The following is a 21,655-nucleotide window of genomic DNA, read 5'->3' as shown; positions in this document are numbered from 1 at the left end:
AGGTCTGGAGGATGAGCAAAAGCATAATTTATAACCAGTAAAACTTTGAGTGGTACTGATTTCACTGCAAGAAGAATCATCGGCTCAATTGGAGAGAAAGTGACGCAATACGTACTGCACGTATTGCAAGACAGCAAGTCAAATTGAATTGAAGAAAAAAGCTCGTATTGGAGATATATTAAAATTCAAACATGTTGCTATGACATTAAAACTAGCGTTTTAATTTTTTATGTAGCGATAATGTATCGTTTAGTGTTAGTGTAACAAAATTGTACGTTCACTTTTTAATGTAAGTTAGAAGTACAATAAGCCCTTTCTGGACAATTTAATATCAAGTACAATAAAGTTATGTATACTTCAGTATTTTATTATTATGTAAAAGGTTCATACGGAAACTGCATCGGAATATTAACCGTACTATTTATAGAAGTTGATATTCCATTTAAACTAAAAAAATTGAAAATAAAAGTTTTGTGAAAGCTTTATATATATATATTTATAGAGCCGCCGGGAAAAAAATAAAGTTGGGAAAATTCGCTTATAACTTCTCAGCCTCGCCGATTTTCCCGTCAGTGCTCAAGGCGCGGCCTTAAGGAGAGGTTCTACGCGGATGTACCCTCACGATTAACTCGATAACATGAACATTTTCTCGAAATGTGATTTAAATCAAGTGCGGATTATTTAAATACGTGAAAATATTTTAATAATGTGTAAAACATAATGCATATCGAAATTCGTAATGAGAGTCTATGCGTATTGGTGTATTTTTTTGGAAAACAGCTTTTAAGTAATATTAAAATTATAGTGACAAAAATATTTTTATTTTTTCAGTATATTAGAATCATAAAATAAATTGCTAAATGTTTTCCAATCGGCTTCAATAACTTCTTTATATGTTATATGTATATATTTATAAAATATATTGAAAACTTACAAAGAAGACGAGCGTTTATAAATATGTTTATAAATAATTTTGTTATTGTATAATAGTTTTTTGTTTCGATTCCTAGTTGTACCGAATCCGGTCGCTATTAAAAAGAGAATTTGAAACAGTAATGGTCTAATAAAATATATTTATTATAAACTTCTAAAATATAATAATCTCATATATGTGTTCGAAGTAAAAATATAATTATACATTAAATATTTTTTATTTTATATTTACTAATTTAGTGATAAATGCAATAGACAAGCAAAACGCGTGTGCATACATTTAATCAAACAATATCATATTATATAGCAATTGTTGCTTTTTACAACCACTAATACTCATAAGAGTATTTTATAACACATTTATTTTATGCTAAAATAAAATTATTATAGTTCACTATTTGTTTTGAAGATCATTTATGAAATGGGAATGGAAATGCAGTCTATAATATTTAATCGTTATATTTATTTATTCATTCATTTCCTATGTCAAGTAAAATATGGTCGTTGATATGAAAAGTTTTTTATTACAAAATATTTTCGTTTCGTTATTTTACATTCCTCTTAATAATACTATGTTAATCCACAAAAGCGAGAGATAACTTTAGCGGGTGCGAATCTATTGTTTCATGTTCACGTTAAACTTTATTTTTAATCGATGTTATCAAATTTAGTTAAAAAATTTACGGGGACATAAAAAAGTAGATTAATTTACCTGAATGTTTTTTATACGCAGGGAATTTATAATTTATTCATACTACGTAATTTAATTCAGAGAGTGTCAATATAGTCATACATATTTATGAATTACTGAAAATAATGTTGTATTTTATAAAATTGCTTAAAATGCAATTGAGAATAACATTTTCAAATTACATAATGCAACGTAGCTTCAAAAAACATTTTTAAATGCTCATTAATACATAACAATATATTCGTTAATATTAGATTATATTTAAATGTTAATTTATATTTAAATGATTCAAAATATAATTTTATTCTTAAGACATAACGTTTTTTTTCATTTGTTTAATACCATTAGTATAAACTGTTCGAGGGCTTGGTGCAAAATAGTAACGAGTACCGAAATAATGAAATTCTCAGTATAACGAATCTTCAATTTGTCCCTGAAAAACTTTCATACAAAATGTTTTCATTGTAACGAAGACTGATCTCAATATAGCGAAATATTTTGATCCGAATTTAAGAATGACGTTACAACTTGATACAATATTTCTCCGAATTCAGTTCGTCATTGAATTGGCGTGTGCCGGATGGCTTCACAAGCGATATTCAAGGTGTTTCGCCGACCCTCAAACTTTTTTTATAAAACAAATAATTACAGTATCCTTAAAAATGGATAAAAAAGATCTGTCAATCTTGTAAGAGGTTATTTTGCTGTTGTAGTAATATGGTAATTAAAAATAAAATAAAAGTATATCATCTTCCTTACATTCAGTATAACGAATTTTTTTCTTCGGTCCCGTGAGCTTCGCTATACTGAGATTTCACTATATTCTGTTAGCCCCAATTTCACATCGTCTGTATTTTATTCATATAGAAAGTGTTCCATCGTTTGAAATAAATGGCAGTCAGAAAAAGCAAGGTTTAGAAAATAAGGTGGATGAGATATAGCCTTCATGCCAAGTTATATTTTGCTACACGGGGACGTGCATTGTCGTGTAGTAGAACTATTCGAGTTCTGTTGACAAGTCTTTTTTCTTTTCTCATACAAAGCGATCCAGCTGACTTGTTGTTATTGTTTGGCCAAGTCTAAGAGCTTCGTAATGCACAATTCCTTTGCAATCCTACCATACAGAAAAATATTTTTTTTACAGTGAGCCCGGGCTTCTACAACGATTGTTATCGTACAACACCCATTTCATATCTTTTGTTATCAGATGCTCGAGAAAAGACGACCAGCTTAAATATTAAGAAAATCTTGGAATATACGGATACGTGCCTTATCATACACCTTATCTCTAAGCCTCCCCAATCGTCCTAATGTGTATATGCACTATTGATTCGGTCTGGTTCAGTTTCTCGGCCAGCTGATGGTTAGTTTGAGTAATATTTGTTTTTTTTCTGTAGTCAGGACAGCATTACTTGTTTAATTTTTTTGAAACCATCATTGACATTTGTGGATATCTAATGAATTATATACCACTTCACATATATTTTTAGTAGACGTAGCTACTAATTTTTATATATAAATCATGTACTTTTGTAGATATTCCTCACTTGGTAAAAATTCACTTGGTAAGCCTTGAGGCCCAATTTTTTTTTTAATTATCGGAATGTGGTTGTGCACTAACACGAATATAACATAATACGTAGCAGGTATCAACGGCCCAAGTAAGACTAACTGTTAAAACTTATATTGAAAAAAAACGACATTCATTTAGGGATTATAAAGAGATTTTTTCAGTATTTTGTAGCAATATTGCTGTTTTATTTTTTTTGTGAATTATTATTCCGAAATGCGTATTTGATTGAACAGCTATATTATCTTAAAATATTTATTAAAAAATGTTTGTATATATTGTATTTATATACTACATCAGTGGCGTAGCCAGGATTTTGTCAAGAAAAAAGGCAAAATAATTTTTGTAATTTATATTTAATTAACTTAAAATGCCGCCAAGAGGGGGGGTCCAGACCCCCCCTTCGCTACGCCACTGTACTACATATATTACAATCAATTTGTTTAAAAGCTTTCCAATATTATTAAATAAAAAACTTTTATTTAGTATTTTAATTAGCTTTACGCTAATTAATAGAACCCCTGAACATATGTATATATAATATATATACAATTTATATATGTATATACTGCTATTTTTTTTTAAAATAAAGTTTAATTAATTTTGCATATTGTACATAGGTACAAACAAATCCATGGTATTTTTTCCAATTAAGATTAGCATTTCCATAATTATTTGTACGAGTTTGGTTTCTGTAGTGGATTTCAACAAATTGTTTTTTGTAAATTGATCGTTGTTTTTTCAGTCAGTAAAATTTACAAGAGATTAAGCTTTTATTACATTTAAGTACTTGGCGATTACTAATATATTATGTAACTACATGTTTGATTCTCGTTGAATAACTAAATTGAATTAATGAAATTATATTGTAAATAATTAATAATTAATAAATCTAATGATGGTTTGCTTCCCAGACTAAAATAATATTATTAACACTATCTTATATGCCATCAAAATGTTTTCTTAGGTAATAATCGGAAATATTATAGGAATATGATATACAAAGTCAAGTTCTACGATGCGGTTTTAGCTGCGTATACGTTAAACATACACATAAACGATTGTATACAAAACCGCACAAAGTATACATAATGTGATCTAAATATCTAAATAAATTTTGTAATCACATGGATTATATATAAATTTTCAAAGCTTTTCTTTTTAGAAAGACATTCAAAATCATAATGATATAAATAGTAATTTTAGTTTTTGAGTCCGAATGGATGTGACGTTGGAGCTAAAATAGACACCGTAAAAGCTAGTAACAGATTATATTATAAACATATATAAACTGCCACATATATAAAAAACTGTAGATGCCGCTATCAGGGGGTGAAGTTGAAATGTCATTTCTTGAAAGTTGCATATATATACGAATAGAAATATATAAACATTTTTCTGCACTATTTTACTTAACTATTACTTTATACTATTTTATAGTTGTTATTTTGATTATCAATTATTAAATACCGTAAGTTATTAATTTCATTATTAGCTGAATCAATCATTGTTTTTTTAATATGATTTGTATGTAATTCGCTTATGTATGAAATATTTATTACTTGGCTCATAAAGGAAACATTAATAAAAATACAAGCTAAATTCGCTACATTTTTATTAATTAAAATTAAAATCACATATCAAGAACCATTACATCATTATTTTTTCACTGGAAAACGGAATTAAGCGTGCTATCTCAGGCACGATGCTAATTTAAAGATAAGTCATGGTTATAGCTAAACCAAAATCGATTATTATGTCAGTATTTAAAACCCGTTTAAAATTTTTTTAACACGTATTTTAACAAATTTATTTATTCAAACCGTTTGAAAAGTTACATTGGGCCAATTAGGGTTGTAGGTCGTTTGTAGATATAGAAATGCTTCGAAATAAATTAAATCTATTACAGTTTATAAAATAAAATTGTAAAAAGTTTTGTTTTTATTAGGAAATTTGTATATATTATGTAATCTAAATTATATAATATCTACATGTACTGTATTGAATGGCATGTTTAGTTCATCTACATTCATACTCTTACATATCAATGAACTGATAAGCATTACATTTGCACAGTAATAATACTCATTCATTAATTTACAATCGATACCCAGTAAATACGCACATGGTACACAAGTAGATAGTGATAATGTGTTGCCGAGATAATTTTTTTACTTATTAATTAATTAATATGAAATCTGACCATCATGACTTGACAGGTTTCTATATACGTATTAATAGTCTATTTACATAATTATTTCATATACATATGATTCACGTGACAACTTTCGAAAATAAACGACAATTATAATTAATAGGAAAAACTTTGAGATTGAATCTTTAGTTTAATTTTGGTTAAATCAAAGTGAATAATTTTTGAGGGATTTTGTCGAGTAAATCTATACAATTGCTGTTGTAATTCGTAACATACTATTTATACGAAACGGGATTTTCTGCATTAGCTGCAATTTAATCAAAATATCGACCCCGTTATGTGATGGCAAAATAACCCTGAGTAATGCTTTCATCGATAACACCGCAGTTTGATAAAGTTTGTGCTGATGTACAGCTCATCCATTGCATTAAAGACTAATACATTGATAAACATATAAATAAACATAATTGTTTATATTCTGTAAATTACGTTTTTTTTATTTTTTAAAGAAAAATATATTTTTAATAATTAAAAATGTGCCTGCATTATTTTATGGAATTAGGTGAGGGTGCCAAGATTTTTTTTAAATGTAGTAACATATAGTTTAAAAACCACTGCAATATCCCTGTAAGTTATCAAGTCAGGTGGACATATAATATAATAATATCCAGTTGGAGGGATGTGCTCGAAAAATTATATATAACAAATATCATATAGTGGTACACATTATTTTATTTTTCATTGAGTACATATTAGAGTATAACAATTTAGATAAAAAAATATAGTCAAATTATACATATAAATATAATAAATAACACAAAAATATACATTTTTTTTGATAAGTTGACAAAGCATTAGTCTTGAACATGTATTTATTCCCTCAAGTTTTATATAAAACATTGTGATATAAAAGCTTTTGACAAGACATTGAGATACAATTCTTGTTTGCGTGGAATACGCGATAGATTTACAAATGGAAATGCATTATGTTTATACAATATATATTTTATTATGTAATCGTTTCTATGTTTTTTAAATCCTTCTTATTAATAAAATAATTATTCAACAGGTAATGTGATATAATAATAAACTGTGTTTAAGAATGTCCGTGACGGAAGCGTTAAATGTTTCCTTGGAAAAGACATTTAATATCAAAGAACAATATATAGAGTTAATGCCCACATGGGGCTATGCTTTATCAGCGATGATTTTATTCCTCATAGGATTCTTTGGATTCTTCCTTAACCTAATAGTCATCGTATTGATGTATAAAGACAAACAGGTATGTACATATTATATTTATATTAAATAAATTAAAGCTTACTACGAGCGTAAAAGCGTATATTATGAAACCATTAGAGGGGATTATTAAAACTTTATCCTAAAAGCTTAAGTTATAAGAATCCTTTTGTAATGATTTTTTTAATTAAAATGGATTAAGCGCTGTTTCATACGTTGTATATTAACGTAAAAACTTTTTTTACACTTTTTAGGACAGGCAAATCAACAATAGACCAAATATGCTGATTTAGAAAAATTCTATAAAAAATAATAACTGATCGAAATGGTAAAACTTTCAATAAAAAAAATTTAATGCTAAATAAAAAAATATGGAACAATTTATATACAATAAACGGTCATTGACTTGCGTGCATTCTGTTTAACACTCATTAAAAACAAATATATATATGTATATAACCAGCAGTAAATGTGTATTACCAGTAAAGTTGTATTTTCACTAGTATATATATATAATTTCACTAAATCAGTTAGTTAAAATCTATCAAAAAATTGATTAACAATTTCATTGTTCAGTATGATCAAAATGGCATTTTTCAGAAACGTATTGCAACATGATCAGAAATTCATAGAAGATTTTATACATAAAATAGGATTTACTATATGGGAATAGTACATATTTGATAAACCAAGCCTAGTCCACATCGTGACGATTTTGTCCTTCCATGCAATTAATATTGTTCATTCATTTATGTTACAAGATCTCCCTTGCATATTTTATTATCTTGTGTTAGACCTAACAAACTAATTAATCGTTTGAATGCCGTAAGGACGTCGGTGTCCGCTTACGAACGACGACATGAATGCCGCTAGGACGCGTCTAGTTTTCTATTTTTTTTGTAATATTATGAAATATTTTTTTTATATACTTTTTGTGTATTAACTAGTATAAACTGGATATAATTTTGTTCCTATAATATAAAATTATTAAAATTTTCAGAAATATATTTTTTTAATTTTTTACATTTGCCAAAAAAATGCTTGGCATTTTAAGCTTACACCGCCTAATTTTGCTTGGCACTAAAAGGGTTAAATATCATTTTTGGAATAGTAAATTATCGTGTAGAATTGGCCGGGTAATTCAATTCAAGTTTAATATTTTGGTAGCACGGTAGAACGCGTGTTCAAAGTGTCAAATGCAGTTACGTCTTTCCAACTTTTTTCAGGGGGGGAAGGGGTTAGTTAGTTGTCATTTTTTGTTAATATTTCGACTTTATTCATATTCATAGTATTTCATTAAATAACATGAATTTTTCTGGCCAAATCCTTCAATATACTTTTGACTATTTCACATTTACTTCTTGATAACGATATATAGGTTTGTATCTTGGTAACGAGCATAATTGATGTCAGCGAAAATATTAACAACTAAAACGTTAACATAGAATGCAACCAAATATGATGTGCCAATTATTTGCTGTTGGGTTAGTTAAATAATTAATTTTTAGTACTGAAATAAATTTATGGATTTTTAAAGTAGAAAGATTGTAATATTCGTAATAACTATTGCCATGCCATCAAAATTTTTTTTTACAAAATATTAAATCTATATTTTTTTTAATGTAAATCTGACCGTGATTTATATATTATATAATATGCCATTAAATATGCAGTATTTTAATAATTATAATATATACATTCAAATTAAAATGTAAATGAAAAATTTGATATCAGTCAACGAGCTTAAATATAAGTAATATTAATTATTCATATGTGCCTTTATTAAATTTACCATATAATATATATAAAAGGGTTTTATTAATTTATATTTTAATATCGTAATAAAACAACAACAATATTTTTTGACGATGAAAATAAAGAAAACATCTTTTAAGGATTGTGACCTTTTTTATTTTTGATAAGAGAGTAATTTATATTTGGAAAATATAGAATTTAATAATGAATGAATGAAGCTAAATTAATTTCATCGTCGATATAAGTTATATAAATGAAAAATAAATATTAATTATTGTATTTAATTGCATTGTGTTTTACTTTTAGTATTAAAAGGCAATACTTTATTTTTTATACATAATAATTCATAAAAATAAACGTTGACTTATAATTTTATTAAATTGATTATAATAATAATTATTTAAATATAAACTAGAATATCAATTTATTACTAAATTGCATGTTATATGAATTTTTAAAAAATGACAACTACGGCCACTAAAAACACTTGTGAAGTGGTAGGTGATTTATTAGATATCCGTAAATGTCAAAGATCGTTTAAAAAAAGACGATGATGTCCCAACTGCGAAAAAGGAACTATCTGTTAGCTGGCCGTGAAACTAACAATCGTCGTAGAAGACAGTAATTATCTAAAATTCGAGTAATAAAACCTACCTAGAAGCCCATTTTAAATTTAATATTAATAAAATTAAACTCCTAATACATATTATATATGACTGTAAATATCCTTCCAATATTATATTCACCATAATTATGTTTATAATCCAAAAGATTCAATAGCGTTTTACACAAGAATGTATCACATTGTTTGTTGAATATAATCTTTGGCCTAACATTCATTCATATGAATTGTTAGTCCTTTGGTTTTGTTCAAGTACCTAGGTATTTGTTCAAGTACCATTGTTCTGACGCCCTAGGGTAGCGGGTGCTGCTCTTTACATACATAATCGCACGCTAGATAAAGATTTAATTGCTCGTTTTATGCCACTAAAACCTATTTGCTAGGGTCATGTATTAAATTAAAAAAAAATGTAGCATATACTATATAATATAATTAGTGTCACAATAGATAGTTTTCTTGTATCGTTTTATTCACTTACATAGTATTTTCTTTGTGTTTTTGCAGCTATGGACTCCGCTGAACGTGATCCTTTTCAATTTAGTGTGTTCAGATTTTTCCGTCTCGATTATGGGAAATCCTTTCACCTTAATATCGGCTTTACACCACCGTTGGATTTTTGGAAAGACGATGTGTGTTTTTTATGGATTTTTCATGACGCTATTAGGTGAGTATTCATTTGTTTTCGTGTTTACCTTTAAAAATGTATGACTGAATTTAGACACACTTTTTTTAATGGAGCGCTTTTTAACAATTCAATTTACGAGAGATTTTCAGAAAATTATTTATATTATTTTTAATGTATATTTGAATTTTTACGCTTTGTAGCGGTTTCTCGATACCTTTTAAACTTTGATCGATTATGATTAATTTAGTGTATCATCATGATATTTAAATTATATTTTTTCTTTATTATTTTTTACATTTGTTTATGCATATTTAAGGAGATTAAAATACAGCATTGACATTATTACAAAGATTGCCAAAACAAATTATTAATGCTCCCAAAGCGCTTAAGAAATTCATTAACACTAAACGCGCTGCTCAGTCGACGCCGAAAGAGATAAATATATTTATTAATTTTTTATTTAAGGTTTTAACCCTAAGGGGTGTGACTTTGCAGCTAGAAAGACGCTGTTGAAAACTAGTAATAATTTAAATAAAAATATAAAATTAAATCAATAATTTATTATATAATATTACATATATTGCAATAAACTATGGTGGGCGAGTATTGTTATTCTCTGAGCGGTGGCGGAGAAGCTGGCGGAGGGATGATGTCCAATGGATGGTCCTCCGAGATCTTGTAGTTGTGGCAGCGATGGTGTAGTGGAGGTTCGTTCCTCTCTGCAGTGGCGATCGTATAGTGAAGCTCCTTTCTGGCCCTGACCGTCTATGACCGTATGGTCTTTCGCTTCTCCTCATTATAGACCAGCTTTAAGTATCAAAGGTTGCAAAGCTTGCTGACGTGTCACAACCATGCAGCAACCATCCAGACAATTGTTGTACTCGTTTCTTTGACCAACGTAATATGTCCACGCCTCTAGAAAGTGACATTTGCTTGATGGACATCCTTCCGAGGTTGAATGGTTCAACTGGGATATTGTGCTTAATGGTGCTTTTTGTCGTTCGGTGATATTTTATTTTCCGTGTAATTATGTATTATTTATTTAAAACCGTATATTTACCTGGACGTAACGAGGGCTTTTTGTGGACTCTATTGAAAAACTCATCCTTATTGTGGTTACGGTAATTAAAGGCGCGAGTTTTAGGAAAACGATCTTCCACAATTAAAATTAGGACGCAAAGCTTATGATTTGCGCGCAAATCATGAACTTTGCGCGCGATCTCAGAGTACGAAACCATATTGGATAAATTCTGTTAGTTGTTAAATTCTGTCGTTGGATATCTTCTAAAAAAATATTCATCAAAAATTTCATATATTATTTTATAAAAAAACATCGAGAGCAGAACTAACATCAATGGTTTGATACAATTGTGTTCAATCCGTACGACACAGCAAACCACCGAAGTGCCCAAAATTCTCTAAACTTCCATCCCTACAGTATATTCTAATGTACTTTTTTTATTCATAAATGAACGTGAATTTTTATGGGTAAACTTTAAGCGATTAACAAAATATTGTTGTCGATTTCGCGCAATATTTCAGTTCTGTTTTTGAGGAATCTTTTTCGTTTTTTATTCAGTCTTTGAGAAGTTAAAGACGAGCCGTTCATCTGGGCTTAATTTTTAAAGATTTTAATGCTCCTCTAAAACATATTTTTGATCTGATTCTCAAAACATCTATTCATAAAAAGGATGGCAAATTGTGCATAAATAACTATAGATCAGTCGCAGTGAATCGAAGCAATATATACGGCTTCGATTTCTTTCGTAAATTTTGTTGTACAGCATGGGTTTCGTCCCAATCATTCCACTGTTACTAACCTTCTGTTTTCCAGCAAAACGGTTACTAAGTCTTTTGATGCGGGAATTCAAGTAGACGTCGTATATACGGATTTTATGAAAGATTTCGATAAGGCTTGTCATGGGTTTTATTAAAAAATAATTCGGACCTCGGTTTCTCGGATGATTTAACTCGGTTATTCTCATTGTGGGTCATTTTTAACAGAAAAATATTAAATTATTTATAATATGAAGCTTTTTGTTGTCACTTTTTCTACTTTGTTGCTATAGAATTATTTTAATATCGGCAGTTTCTCAGAACAAATCTTAAGTCACAATAATATATTGCAAAAATTTATTATCGTATTTTTTTTAAATATCTAATATAAATAAATACAATTTTTTGTGTTAATGTATTTATATCATCGCATATTCTACCTCTTAATATAATATGTATCTAGAATTTCAATTCGTTCCCTTAAATAATATAGCAATGTGAATTTATCAATGGTTGAATAGATTCAAGACATTTGAGCATACAAATTGCTTCTTCAGCATGCATTCTCTTCTAAAGGAATTCATTTTCATGCATTTCATTCCAAGGAATGAAAAAATATTGAACAAGAGTAATAAAATACACACGTTTATCAAAACAATTTTTTTATAAATGGATACAGTGGGGTCCGGTGAAACGTATTATACAATTATCGGATTAAGTTTCTGATTTTTTTTTTTAATAATTAGATATATTTTTTGATATTAAAAATAAAATATAATATAATTTATGGTTGTATAAATGATTTTATTTATTTTTATTAGACATTATAGCAATTACTGATGCGTATATTTAAAGACTTTAAAATACTTTATATAGATTGTGTCATTTAAATGCATGCTAACTACATAATCGAAATGTCTATTTACAATTTAATAAAAATGTTACGTATTTCAACTTTATTTGCCTAATAATAATAATTTTAATTCCAAAAATAAATTTAAAAAATTAGATTCTATAATTCAAAAAGTATCATTCTGAAAAAATTCGCGAGGGGATTTATTTCTTCTGCAAAATTTATTTTTGTTTATTTTTGTAGTCATATTGCTAGGTTTATTTCTGTAAACCATATAATATTTAAAATATACAAACGAGTAAACATAAGTGTGAGATAAGTGTATGTATTTTAACTGTTTCTGACAAATATTATACATCTAGTATATAATATGAAGTTTATTTTTTATATGAAAGCGACATTTTTATTTAAGTCATTCTATTTAAAGCGACTGATTTAAACTTTTAAGACATATAAACAGCTTTGTCGAATCCTAGCAACCGTTATAAATTATTAATTCCTGTATAGAAGTTGATTTATTTTGTATAAACGAAGGGTGTAAAGGAAAAAGCTTTTATGCTACTTTTAAAATGCTACCCTTTTTCGTACACTAAGAGCAGTCATATACTCTATAATCTTTAGTCGATTTTATATAGTTATAAAATGATGATTATGAGTTGCCCTATAAAAATACTCATTATATGTAGCAAAATAGTACGATATCATTAAGTAATTTTAAATGTATTGTTTTGAATAAGTATGTTACGTGTTTTTTGTATATTACATTATCTTTATAATTAATTAGTACATGACCATTAGTTAGAGGACTTCATTTATAAGCTCTAGTTGGATGTATGCTTAATTAATGTTTATGAACGTATTACAACTAAAGAAGTAAAACTTTATGCAAGGATTGATTAAAAAGGATCTGACTTTATTTATTTATATCAAACTCAACGTTTTCATTTTTACGATATCTGGCTAGGCAGATAAAAGCAATATTTTAAAATGCAAGGAAGAAAATTACTCCGAGAGTAGTTTTGAAAGATATTCTAGAAGCAATCGGTGCTCGGTAATAGGAATGCGGCGTTCTTTTAGACATCTGCTAGGTTTTTGGGTTTTAGTTTACGAGACTTCAGATTCATGTCAGGCGTGACTGTTGACTGGTCTTGAATCACTTGAAGCGGGAATTAAAACCGTTTCACAGGTTTGACAGTACCAATTCTTTTCAGACATGTTACCCTATGACCTCAATACATATGCCACTGAGAGTATCAGTGGCATATTTATATTTATGGAGACGCAACGGATAAACTCAACAAAGCGTCTGAACCAGTACTTAAAAAATCATGATCCAAATTTATATTTAATACTAAGGTCGGACACATTTTTAACAGTATGAGTATAAATAAAATCAATATTAAAATAGTTAAATCAATTACATCTAAAAATTTCACCCTTTATTAAAGTAAATTAATAATTGAGCTAAAATCAATATGTAATTTCAGATACAAATTTATTATTATTATCTTTGTTGCCAAAATATTGTACAGTGCTTATATGCACATTTATAAATTATTTACTTTATTAGATACACACGCGTTGGAGGCTGTGCACATAATAACGCTGATCGATCATTTCCTATGTTTCCATAGCTTTGCGTGTTCCTGAATTTCCGCTAAGGAATTTTTTCTTATTATATATATATATATGTGTATATAAATATCGAAAATTGATAAAATACCCCTTAATAAAGTCGTTATAAATGTCACATGTGTATATGTGTATTATTGTATAGCCAAAAAGAATATTTCAAAAGCATTCACGCCATGGTAATTTTCCGCTAGAAATATTTTTTTAATCTCCTTCGTCTTTTCAGGTATCACGTCGATAACGACCCTCACCGTTCTCTCGTTTGAAAGATACATAATGGTATCTAGGCCTTTGGCTTCGCATCGACTAAGTATGAGGAGCGCTGGGAGGACTGTGTGTCTCATATGGTGTTACTCTTTAATGGTCACCTCACCACCGCTCTTCGGATGGGGAAGATTTGTCAATGAAGCTGCTAATATAAGGTACTTATTGCAGATGACTGAGTTTAAATTACTGTATGGCAAATATGTATTCCATGGCTGACTTTAAAACTGTTTTAATTTAATTAATTTAAGGACTTCTAATATATTTTGCTATTTGTAAAAGAAATTTGTATATATGTATCTATATTTATTTAGCAATTAACCTTATAAAAAAAGCATACTTTTATGGGTTAATTTAAATATTTATAAAAAATAAATTATATGCATTAAAATACGAAAAAAATATATAGTAAAATATATGTATGTAAGTCGAAAATTCCGAGTTGTGTGCCACTAACCTTTTTTTTAAATAATCCAAAAGTACCGAATATTTTAGGGCATTTTAACAATAAATAATGTCTGATTATGATGGATGTGTTGTTTAATATTATAAAATAAAACTTTGAAAAAATCAAAGTATGACAAAGCATATTGTTAAAGAAACGAAATGCAAATGACGAACTTTTATATAGGTTTAAATCTCAAGTATTAAGCTTTAATTTATTTAATGAAATGTATGATACTTCTTATCTCTTAACACAAATATTAAAATGTCATTGAGATTGTAATAGATATGATTTTTTATTTTAATGACTGTAATAGCAGCAGCAACTTCAGATTCTTTCGATTATCCAGCATTAATTGCTACTCCTTAGATTTCAGAAATTTATGTGATTTTAATAATAACTAACCAGAACGATAGACGAGTAGTATAAGTCGCTGACTATTATACATATTGTTTTTAAGTGCTTTTCAATTTCTGAAAGTTCTCTAATAGAGAGCTACTTCAGCTCTTAGAGAATACCTTATATATATTCAACAAACAAAAACTATTATAGCACTGAAAATTAAAACAAAGAACTTTTGATCAGTGTCTAACATTAAAATAAACTTATATTTTTCATCTGAATTTATGAAGAATTCATTTTTACTTTATTTGTGGCTTTGACAACGTCAACTTGTTGAAGAAAAAATACTGAAAATGCATTTCAGGTAGACATAAAATGGGAGGTTTTTAGGCAATAACATTATGTAAAAAAGCATCTTATGTTTGATGTCTTGAACTGATTTACCCTATTCGGGTTAGCTGATTGCATATTGTGTATTTATTATTTATTGATAGCAATAAAAATACAATGATGTTGTATCGATGCGATTATATATATAAGTCTTTATTAGTCTTTAAAATTACCCAGAAATAATCTTGATTTAATTACGATTGGACGTCTGTGGATCAATACAAAAAGTAACGCTCAAAGAAGAGTTTTTTGGACAATAGATGAACAAAAAATTGATTTAAAGGAAGTACAATTAATCTGCATCAAAATTGTTTCGCCTTAATTAAGGCAGGCATTAAAGTAAATTTAGGATCAAAGGCTTATTCAATTTAGTTTATTATTATGTTCACACAAATTCCGGTCTCGGGCCTCATTTTGGATTGCCTTAATATAGACGAAGTATCGTATAATTTAAGCAACTTTATTAAATTATTTTTAACCGAAAAAAACTGAATGTACAAACAAACGGACCAACAAGTAACTGTTTTAATTATTTAAGAACATTTATTTTTAGAACCTGTGATTACGTTTTCACAAATGAGATAAAAATTAGTCTGTTGTGTTACTGATAAATTTATAAAATTTCATAACAAAAATATAATAACTAACCCCAATAATCAAAGTTAAATTTTTGGAAAAAAATGATAATAAAAATAATAAAAAATATATTTTTAATATTGAAATGAAAATATATTGTTGTTTTATATAGTAGTTAATTTATAGCTTTCATCATTGGTTGATTTTAATTAGATACAATTATATTTATGCAGTGCGTACTCGTTAAAAAGTGTGTTTAAAAGGTTAAATAAAAACGATTTTACGAAGCTCCTATTACATGATTATAACACGGATATTAATGTGAGAGTAAAAGTATTTTTAAGCTGGCACACAGGCCTTGTATTATGTTACATTTATTTTATATTTTGTCAAAGAATAAAATATTTATAATTTTTCAAAACTCAACACAAACAGGTAAACCTGACTTATCTAGACATAGTCTATTCATATCTCACTATTTAAGTATAAATAAAGTATTTATTTATAAAAAAAATCTATAAAAATATTATTAATCAATTTTATAAATTCAATGGCATTTATATATTATTTTTAAAAACAACCCAACAAAATTAGTGATTATTATACATTAGATATATTTCGTCACACGCTTGAACTTTATTATATTTAACTTAGAAATAAATGTTTAATATTATAAAATATTTAGTAATATACCAAGCATATAAGTTTAATACAACCTCATTTTCATACTTATATTAATTAACATTGTTGATTTTATCGCATTTGAAAACATGTATTCTAAATGTAGCATTAAAATAAATAATACTCTATTATTATATTTTTATATTTAATTTTAGAAATATATTTTTACTGCTATAAATGTATAAATTTTGCTATTTTTTAGTTGTTCCATAAATTGGGAAGAGCAGACGTTGAACGCGTTGACTTATATTTTATTTTTATTTATTATGGGACTCATTTTTCCAGTCATGGTCATAACTTACAGTTACATTAATATTTTAAAAACGATGAAAAAGGTAAGAGTATACTTTTATCTTTAAATTAAAAATAAAAGCAGTATTACTAAGTTATATATTTCTCTATAATTTTATAGAACGCACTAAGGATGGGCAGAGTGGCAAAAGCAGAATCAAAGGTGACAATAATGGTTTTCATAATGATAGTGACTTTTATGATAGCATGGACTCCTTATTCAATATTGGCCTTGACTGAACAATTTGCGCCGCCTGATTTGGTAATTAAAAATGTAATATTATTGTATAAGTGTGTATATTAATATTAATTTAAATTAATAGGTATCACCGGCTTTAGGAGTGATTCCTGCATTAATTGCCAAGAGTTCAATTTGCTATGATCCGATCATCTACGTTGGAATGAACACACAGGTAAGAATCACCGTATAGATGATCTAGTTTTAATTAATAATAGGTTATAAGCTAATCAAGCACGCAAATAAATATAAAAATAAGCAATAGGTGACTTTTAGCGATTTTTGTACAATAGTTTATATTTTATTTTGATTTGGTAAATTATCAGGCAAATCATTATAATGAATAATATATGAAACTTTGTAAATTATTTTTGTGTAATACTCATTTTTACATTTTATTGTTTTAAATTTATTTTTATTTCTAGTGAAGCATCTACTTTTACTAGCGCATATCAGTTATTTTATGTGTTCGCTTTTTATACGAGTTCAAATTGAAACATAATGCGAAACAGACCACGAAAAATATAATTTATAGGATTTGACGAGAGTACTGTTAGTCATAGCACTAGTTCGCGGGAATTTGTGCTGGGGTTATTAACTAAAATAAGCTCCGCGAAAGACTTGAGTAACAATTTTGAAGCTAATTTACAAACAACATTCGGACTTTTTTTGTGAAAAGCCTCATAAAATCTTGTATGGGGGTCCGATCAATTAATTATAAAACTTGTTTTAAAGCAAAAAACTATTTTTTTATATTTTATTTCGATGCAGGTTTAGCTTTTGAAAATTTTTTATGAGGCGCACTATTTTGTCGAATGGTTTTTTCTGTAACAGAAAAGGTAAAAAATGAACAGATTGCTTATAAAAATGTTTTTTTCTTTTTCGATTTTTAGATGGATGCTGGGAAAGGTTCGAAAACTTTTGTTATGTGATCAGGGAATACGACGGCATTTTTTATGCTATTTCTTGCCTATTTTTTATTTTATAGTTTAATGACTGCTATATGTATTTGTGGTTGTTTGATTTTTTTTGTTTTGTTGTCACATACATACATATTATTTGAAACCATATTTACAAAAGAACTTTTGATATGAAGCATGTCAAAAATATGCGTTTTAAAAATTTAAATAATGTAAAAGTAATGTCAAATCTATTTTGAAAATTAAAAAAATCTGTAAAACCTGAAGAAAATATTATAAAACAAAATTAAGCACATTATTTTTAAATTGCAGTTTCGGGCATCCGTGAAGCGTATATTCGGTTTTGGCAATTCTGACGAAATGTTACAGGATCGTGGAGTAGAAAACACCTTGATGTCTCCAACGAAGCCATTTTCTCACGTTAATGATGACAATAATATAACGTTACAGTATCTTAATCCAAAAAACAACACCGTAGTAGCTGTAACAATATATCAGGATCAACACCAAGATATAAAGCGAGAGATAGAAAAAGCCAGCGAGAGGACAAACAATATTGTTGATAAAAATAATAAAATAGTTTTAGAGGCGAGCTCGTATGAAGAGAATTCAAGCGAGATATCAACAGAATCCGTTATAAAGGATTCTTCTAGTCATGACGCAAAGTCACATAAAGTTTTGAAATTTTCTACCAACCAAATCGGTTCTTATTTGGAAGAGTCTGATTTGTTATTGAGTACTAAGCCGGCAGGAGACGGAAAAGATCAAAATTACCAGTGTGAAGACGATGCCAAAGATCTGTTGCTCAAAGAATCCAACAGCAAAAAGTGTGGAATAGATAACATAGCTTCTGGAATATGGGACTGTAACGACACCAAAATATTCGCTCAAAGCAACATCGTTTGCAAGAAAGAAGACGCGAGAAAAACTATTTCGTTGCGGAGAAAATCCATGATCCAAACTAGAGTTGATTTGGCAGATGTGAGAATGTTAGCAGATTATCGCAGAAAGTCTTCTGGACAGACAAAGTACGCGGTGACAAGCCACGAGTCGAGAGGAACTGTCATCAGCAGGATTACGGTGGACGAAAGGGACCGAACGAAACTGTTAGCTTTCAAAGAAATTAGAGAAAACATAGGTGCTACGGAGAGCGAACAACTATTGTAAATATTTAAATAAAATTCAATGTTTTAATGTATTATTAACAATAGGAAATTTAAGGATCGGCTTTCATGAACTTTATTACTCAGCGACAAAAATAACTGAGCCGGGCTCTGTACATATAATAGAGAAGTGCGTGTATAAAATTATTTATAAAGGATATTCAGAAAGAAAATATTCAAAAACTATAAATTATTTCTGAAGTATTCAATATTTTTTTATTCCACCATCATACAAGTTGCTCTCTTTTTCGGAACCTAACGCGCGCCGTTTCATATAGCGGTTATTATTAGTTCTTGACATAGTTAATAAATTTCGTCGATTAGTAAACGCCTATAAAGACAAGTGTAGAGAATCAGTTAATGATAAAAACGTTTGTAATAGCCGATAGTTGCCGATAGTTACCGATAGCCTATTCTAGTCACTTATTTATTCATCGTGAACGCCATTTTTTCTTTTTAAAATACTCGAAACTATTTTGCAACATTTTATAACACCATTGCACATAAATATAAATAAGTTTCTGCTTAAATTAATTCGCTATTTCTACTTCTAATTTATTTCTACAAAGAAAATAGAGTCAATAATAAATCATTACTAATAATAATTAGAAAATATTCAGAACTTTGTAAGAAATAATTTTAATAATCTTATATAATTTTTCCCGAACATCTCTTGTATATACGATAGAAAATAAAAATTATTACAAAAAAAAAAATATTAATCAAATAAATATAAATGATGTATTATATTTTGGAAGTTAAACTACTTTTGTGGTTCGATAGAATGAAAAAGTGGCTAATATTGGTCGATATATTCTATTATATAGAATGATAAAATTGCTGTAAAATAGCTAGAAAAAGTATTGAAGCATTCAAAGCAACTCTTGCTCGTGTGTTTGCCGACCAAAAATATGAAATGTTTAAATATTAACTAAATTACATTAAAACATTTATTGTATAAATAAAATTAATGATATTTTATTGTGAGATTAGATGATGTATTGTGTAGTAAATTATTTTAAATATCATTTATAGAGTGTAATTGTGTTCAAAAAACTGTATTTTTTATAATATCTTTAATATAAATAAACATTACGTTACTAGTTTATGTATATTCCAATGTATAAATGTGTCCATATGTGTAATGTAACATTAATTTACTGATATGTGTAATAAAATAATATATTAAATAAATAAAAGTAGATAATTCAATAAATATTTTCAAAATTACCTGTTTTTATTTTTGATAAATATTAAAAATATTTTTTTTCCACTGAATTGTTTTTAAAAATAAATAGTTTTTTGTTATAACTAGGCATTCTGGTTACTTAATGTTTTTTTCTTTTCTCAAGAATTCTCGAAAATTTTTGATAAAAAAAATATTTGTGTATTTGTAAATAGTATAAAGTATGTGATAATAATATTACATTATCGTAGATATGCCTATATTATTGATAAACAAAAAACTAAATGATCGTTGAAGATAAAAAGCTTATAATGATCTGTGGGGGATCATTTTCTGGAAACTCGCGTTAATGACTGTGACCAAAAATGATCATTCATCAATAATTTAGAGAAACAAGACAATATAGTGTAAAGGATAGGACTAACCTCCAGACACTGTCACTGCCATCTACAGGAACCCTGAGGTTCTTCCACGGCCATCATCGCTGCGCCAGCTTCTCCACCACTGCTCGGAGAAAACGATACTCGCAATATATGTAATATAAACTAATAAATTATTACTAGTTCCCACATGCGTCTTACAATTAAAAAGTGGGTGATATATTGTCGTCTTTACGTCAGTAATGAATCCAAGCTGGATCCTTGCGGTACTCCAGTAGTGGTATTATATCATTCTGAAAATGATTTTTATGAATTAATATCTATCAGTTAATTAATTTGAGAATAACTTCATGAGACTTTCAGAAAATCTGAAATAAGATATTTTTCAAGTATGTCGTAATTGCCTTTACAAAATCAGACACCTTTACAAAATTTGTGTATATAAATCAAAGTTAAAAAAATATTAGTTTAGTGACAATGGATCGAGATTAGCGGAAACCATGTTTCAAATACTGAAGGCAACACTACTGGTCAGTAATTATAAACGCGCTATTTGTCATCCTTTTTATGAATCGAGATGACCTTAAAGTATTTCTACTACTCTGGAAAACAGGAGAATCCTAAAATTAAATTAAATATAAACCGAAGGCCAGACTTGCACCTTTTCAGAATGTAGTCTGAAATAAAATCTGGTCCTGAAGAAAAAATGTATATCAGTTTGCTAAATCCGTAGTCCTGAAGAAAGTACAACAAATATGATCATGTACGCTGTGTCTCATTGTAATTAGAAGCAACTACCGAATGTGATGTGATATGGTATACGGTTCAAATTTGATACTGTTCCACTTCATTGACGACAGCGAGAAGTGGATACATCAATAATTAAAGTTGCGAAATAAACGAATTAGGATTAGAAATTTTGCCATAT

At 28.0% G+C, this 21,655-nt stretch overlaps 1 protein-coding gene across 1 annotated transcript; it reads left to right on the top strand.

Moving 5' to 3' along the window:
• Positions 1–570: 570 nt before the first annotated feature.
• LOC148232003 (parapinopsin-like) lies at positions 571–19,734 on the top strand. Its single transcript, XM_088191794.1, has 8 exons — positions 571–670; positions 6,419–6,631; positions 9,470–9,629; positions 14,078–14,273; positions 16,752–16,884; positions 16,962–17,102; positions 17,164–17,253; positions 18,311–19,734. Exons 2-8 carry the CDS (start codon positions 6,452–6,454, stop codon positions 19,163–19,165), a joined length of 1,755 nt encoding a protein of 584 aa, XP_088047920.1. The 5' UTR covers positions 571–670; positions 6,419–6,451; the 3' UTR covers positions 19,166–19,734.
• The last annotated feature ends 1,921 nt before the right edge of the window (positions 19,735–21,655 follow it).

The sequence above is a fragment of the Plectrocnemia conspersa genome, unplaced genomic scaffold, assembly GCF_051122295.1.
Source record: "Plectrocnemia conspersa isolate PC_06_02 unplaced genomic scaffold, ASM5112229v1 ptg000009l, whole genome shotgun sequence".
Taxonomy (NCBI): domain Eukaryota; kingdom Metazoa; phylum Arthropoda; class Insecta; order Trichoptera; family Polycentropodidae; genus Plectrocnemia; species Plectrocnemia conspersa.
The sequence above is the reverse complement of the archived record's forward strand: the minus strand, read 5'-3'. Positions and strand labels throughout refer to the sequence as shown.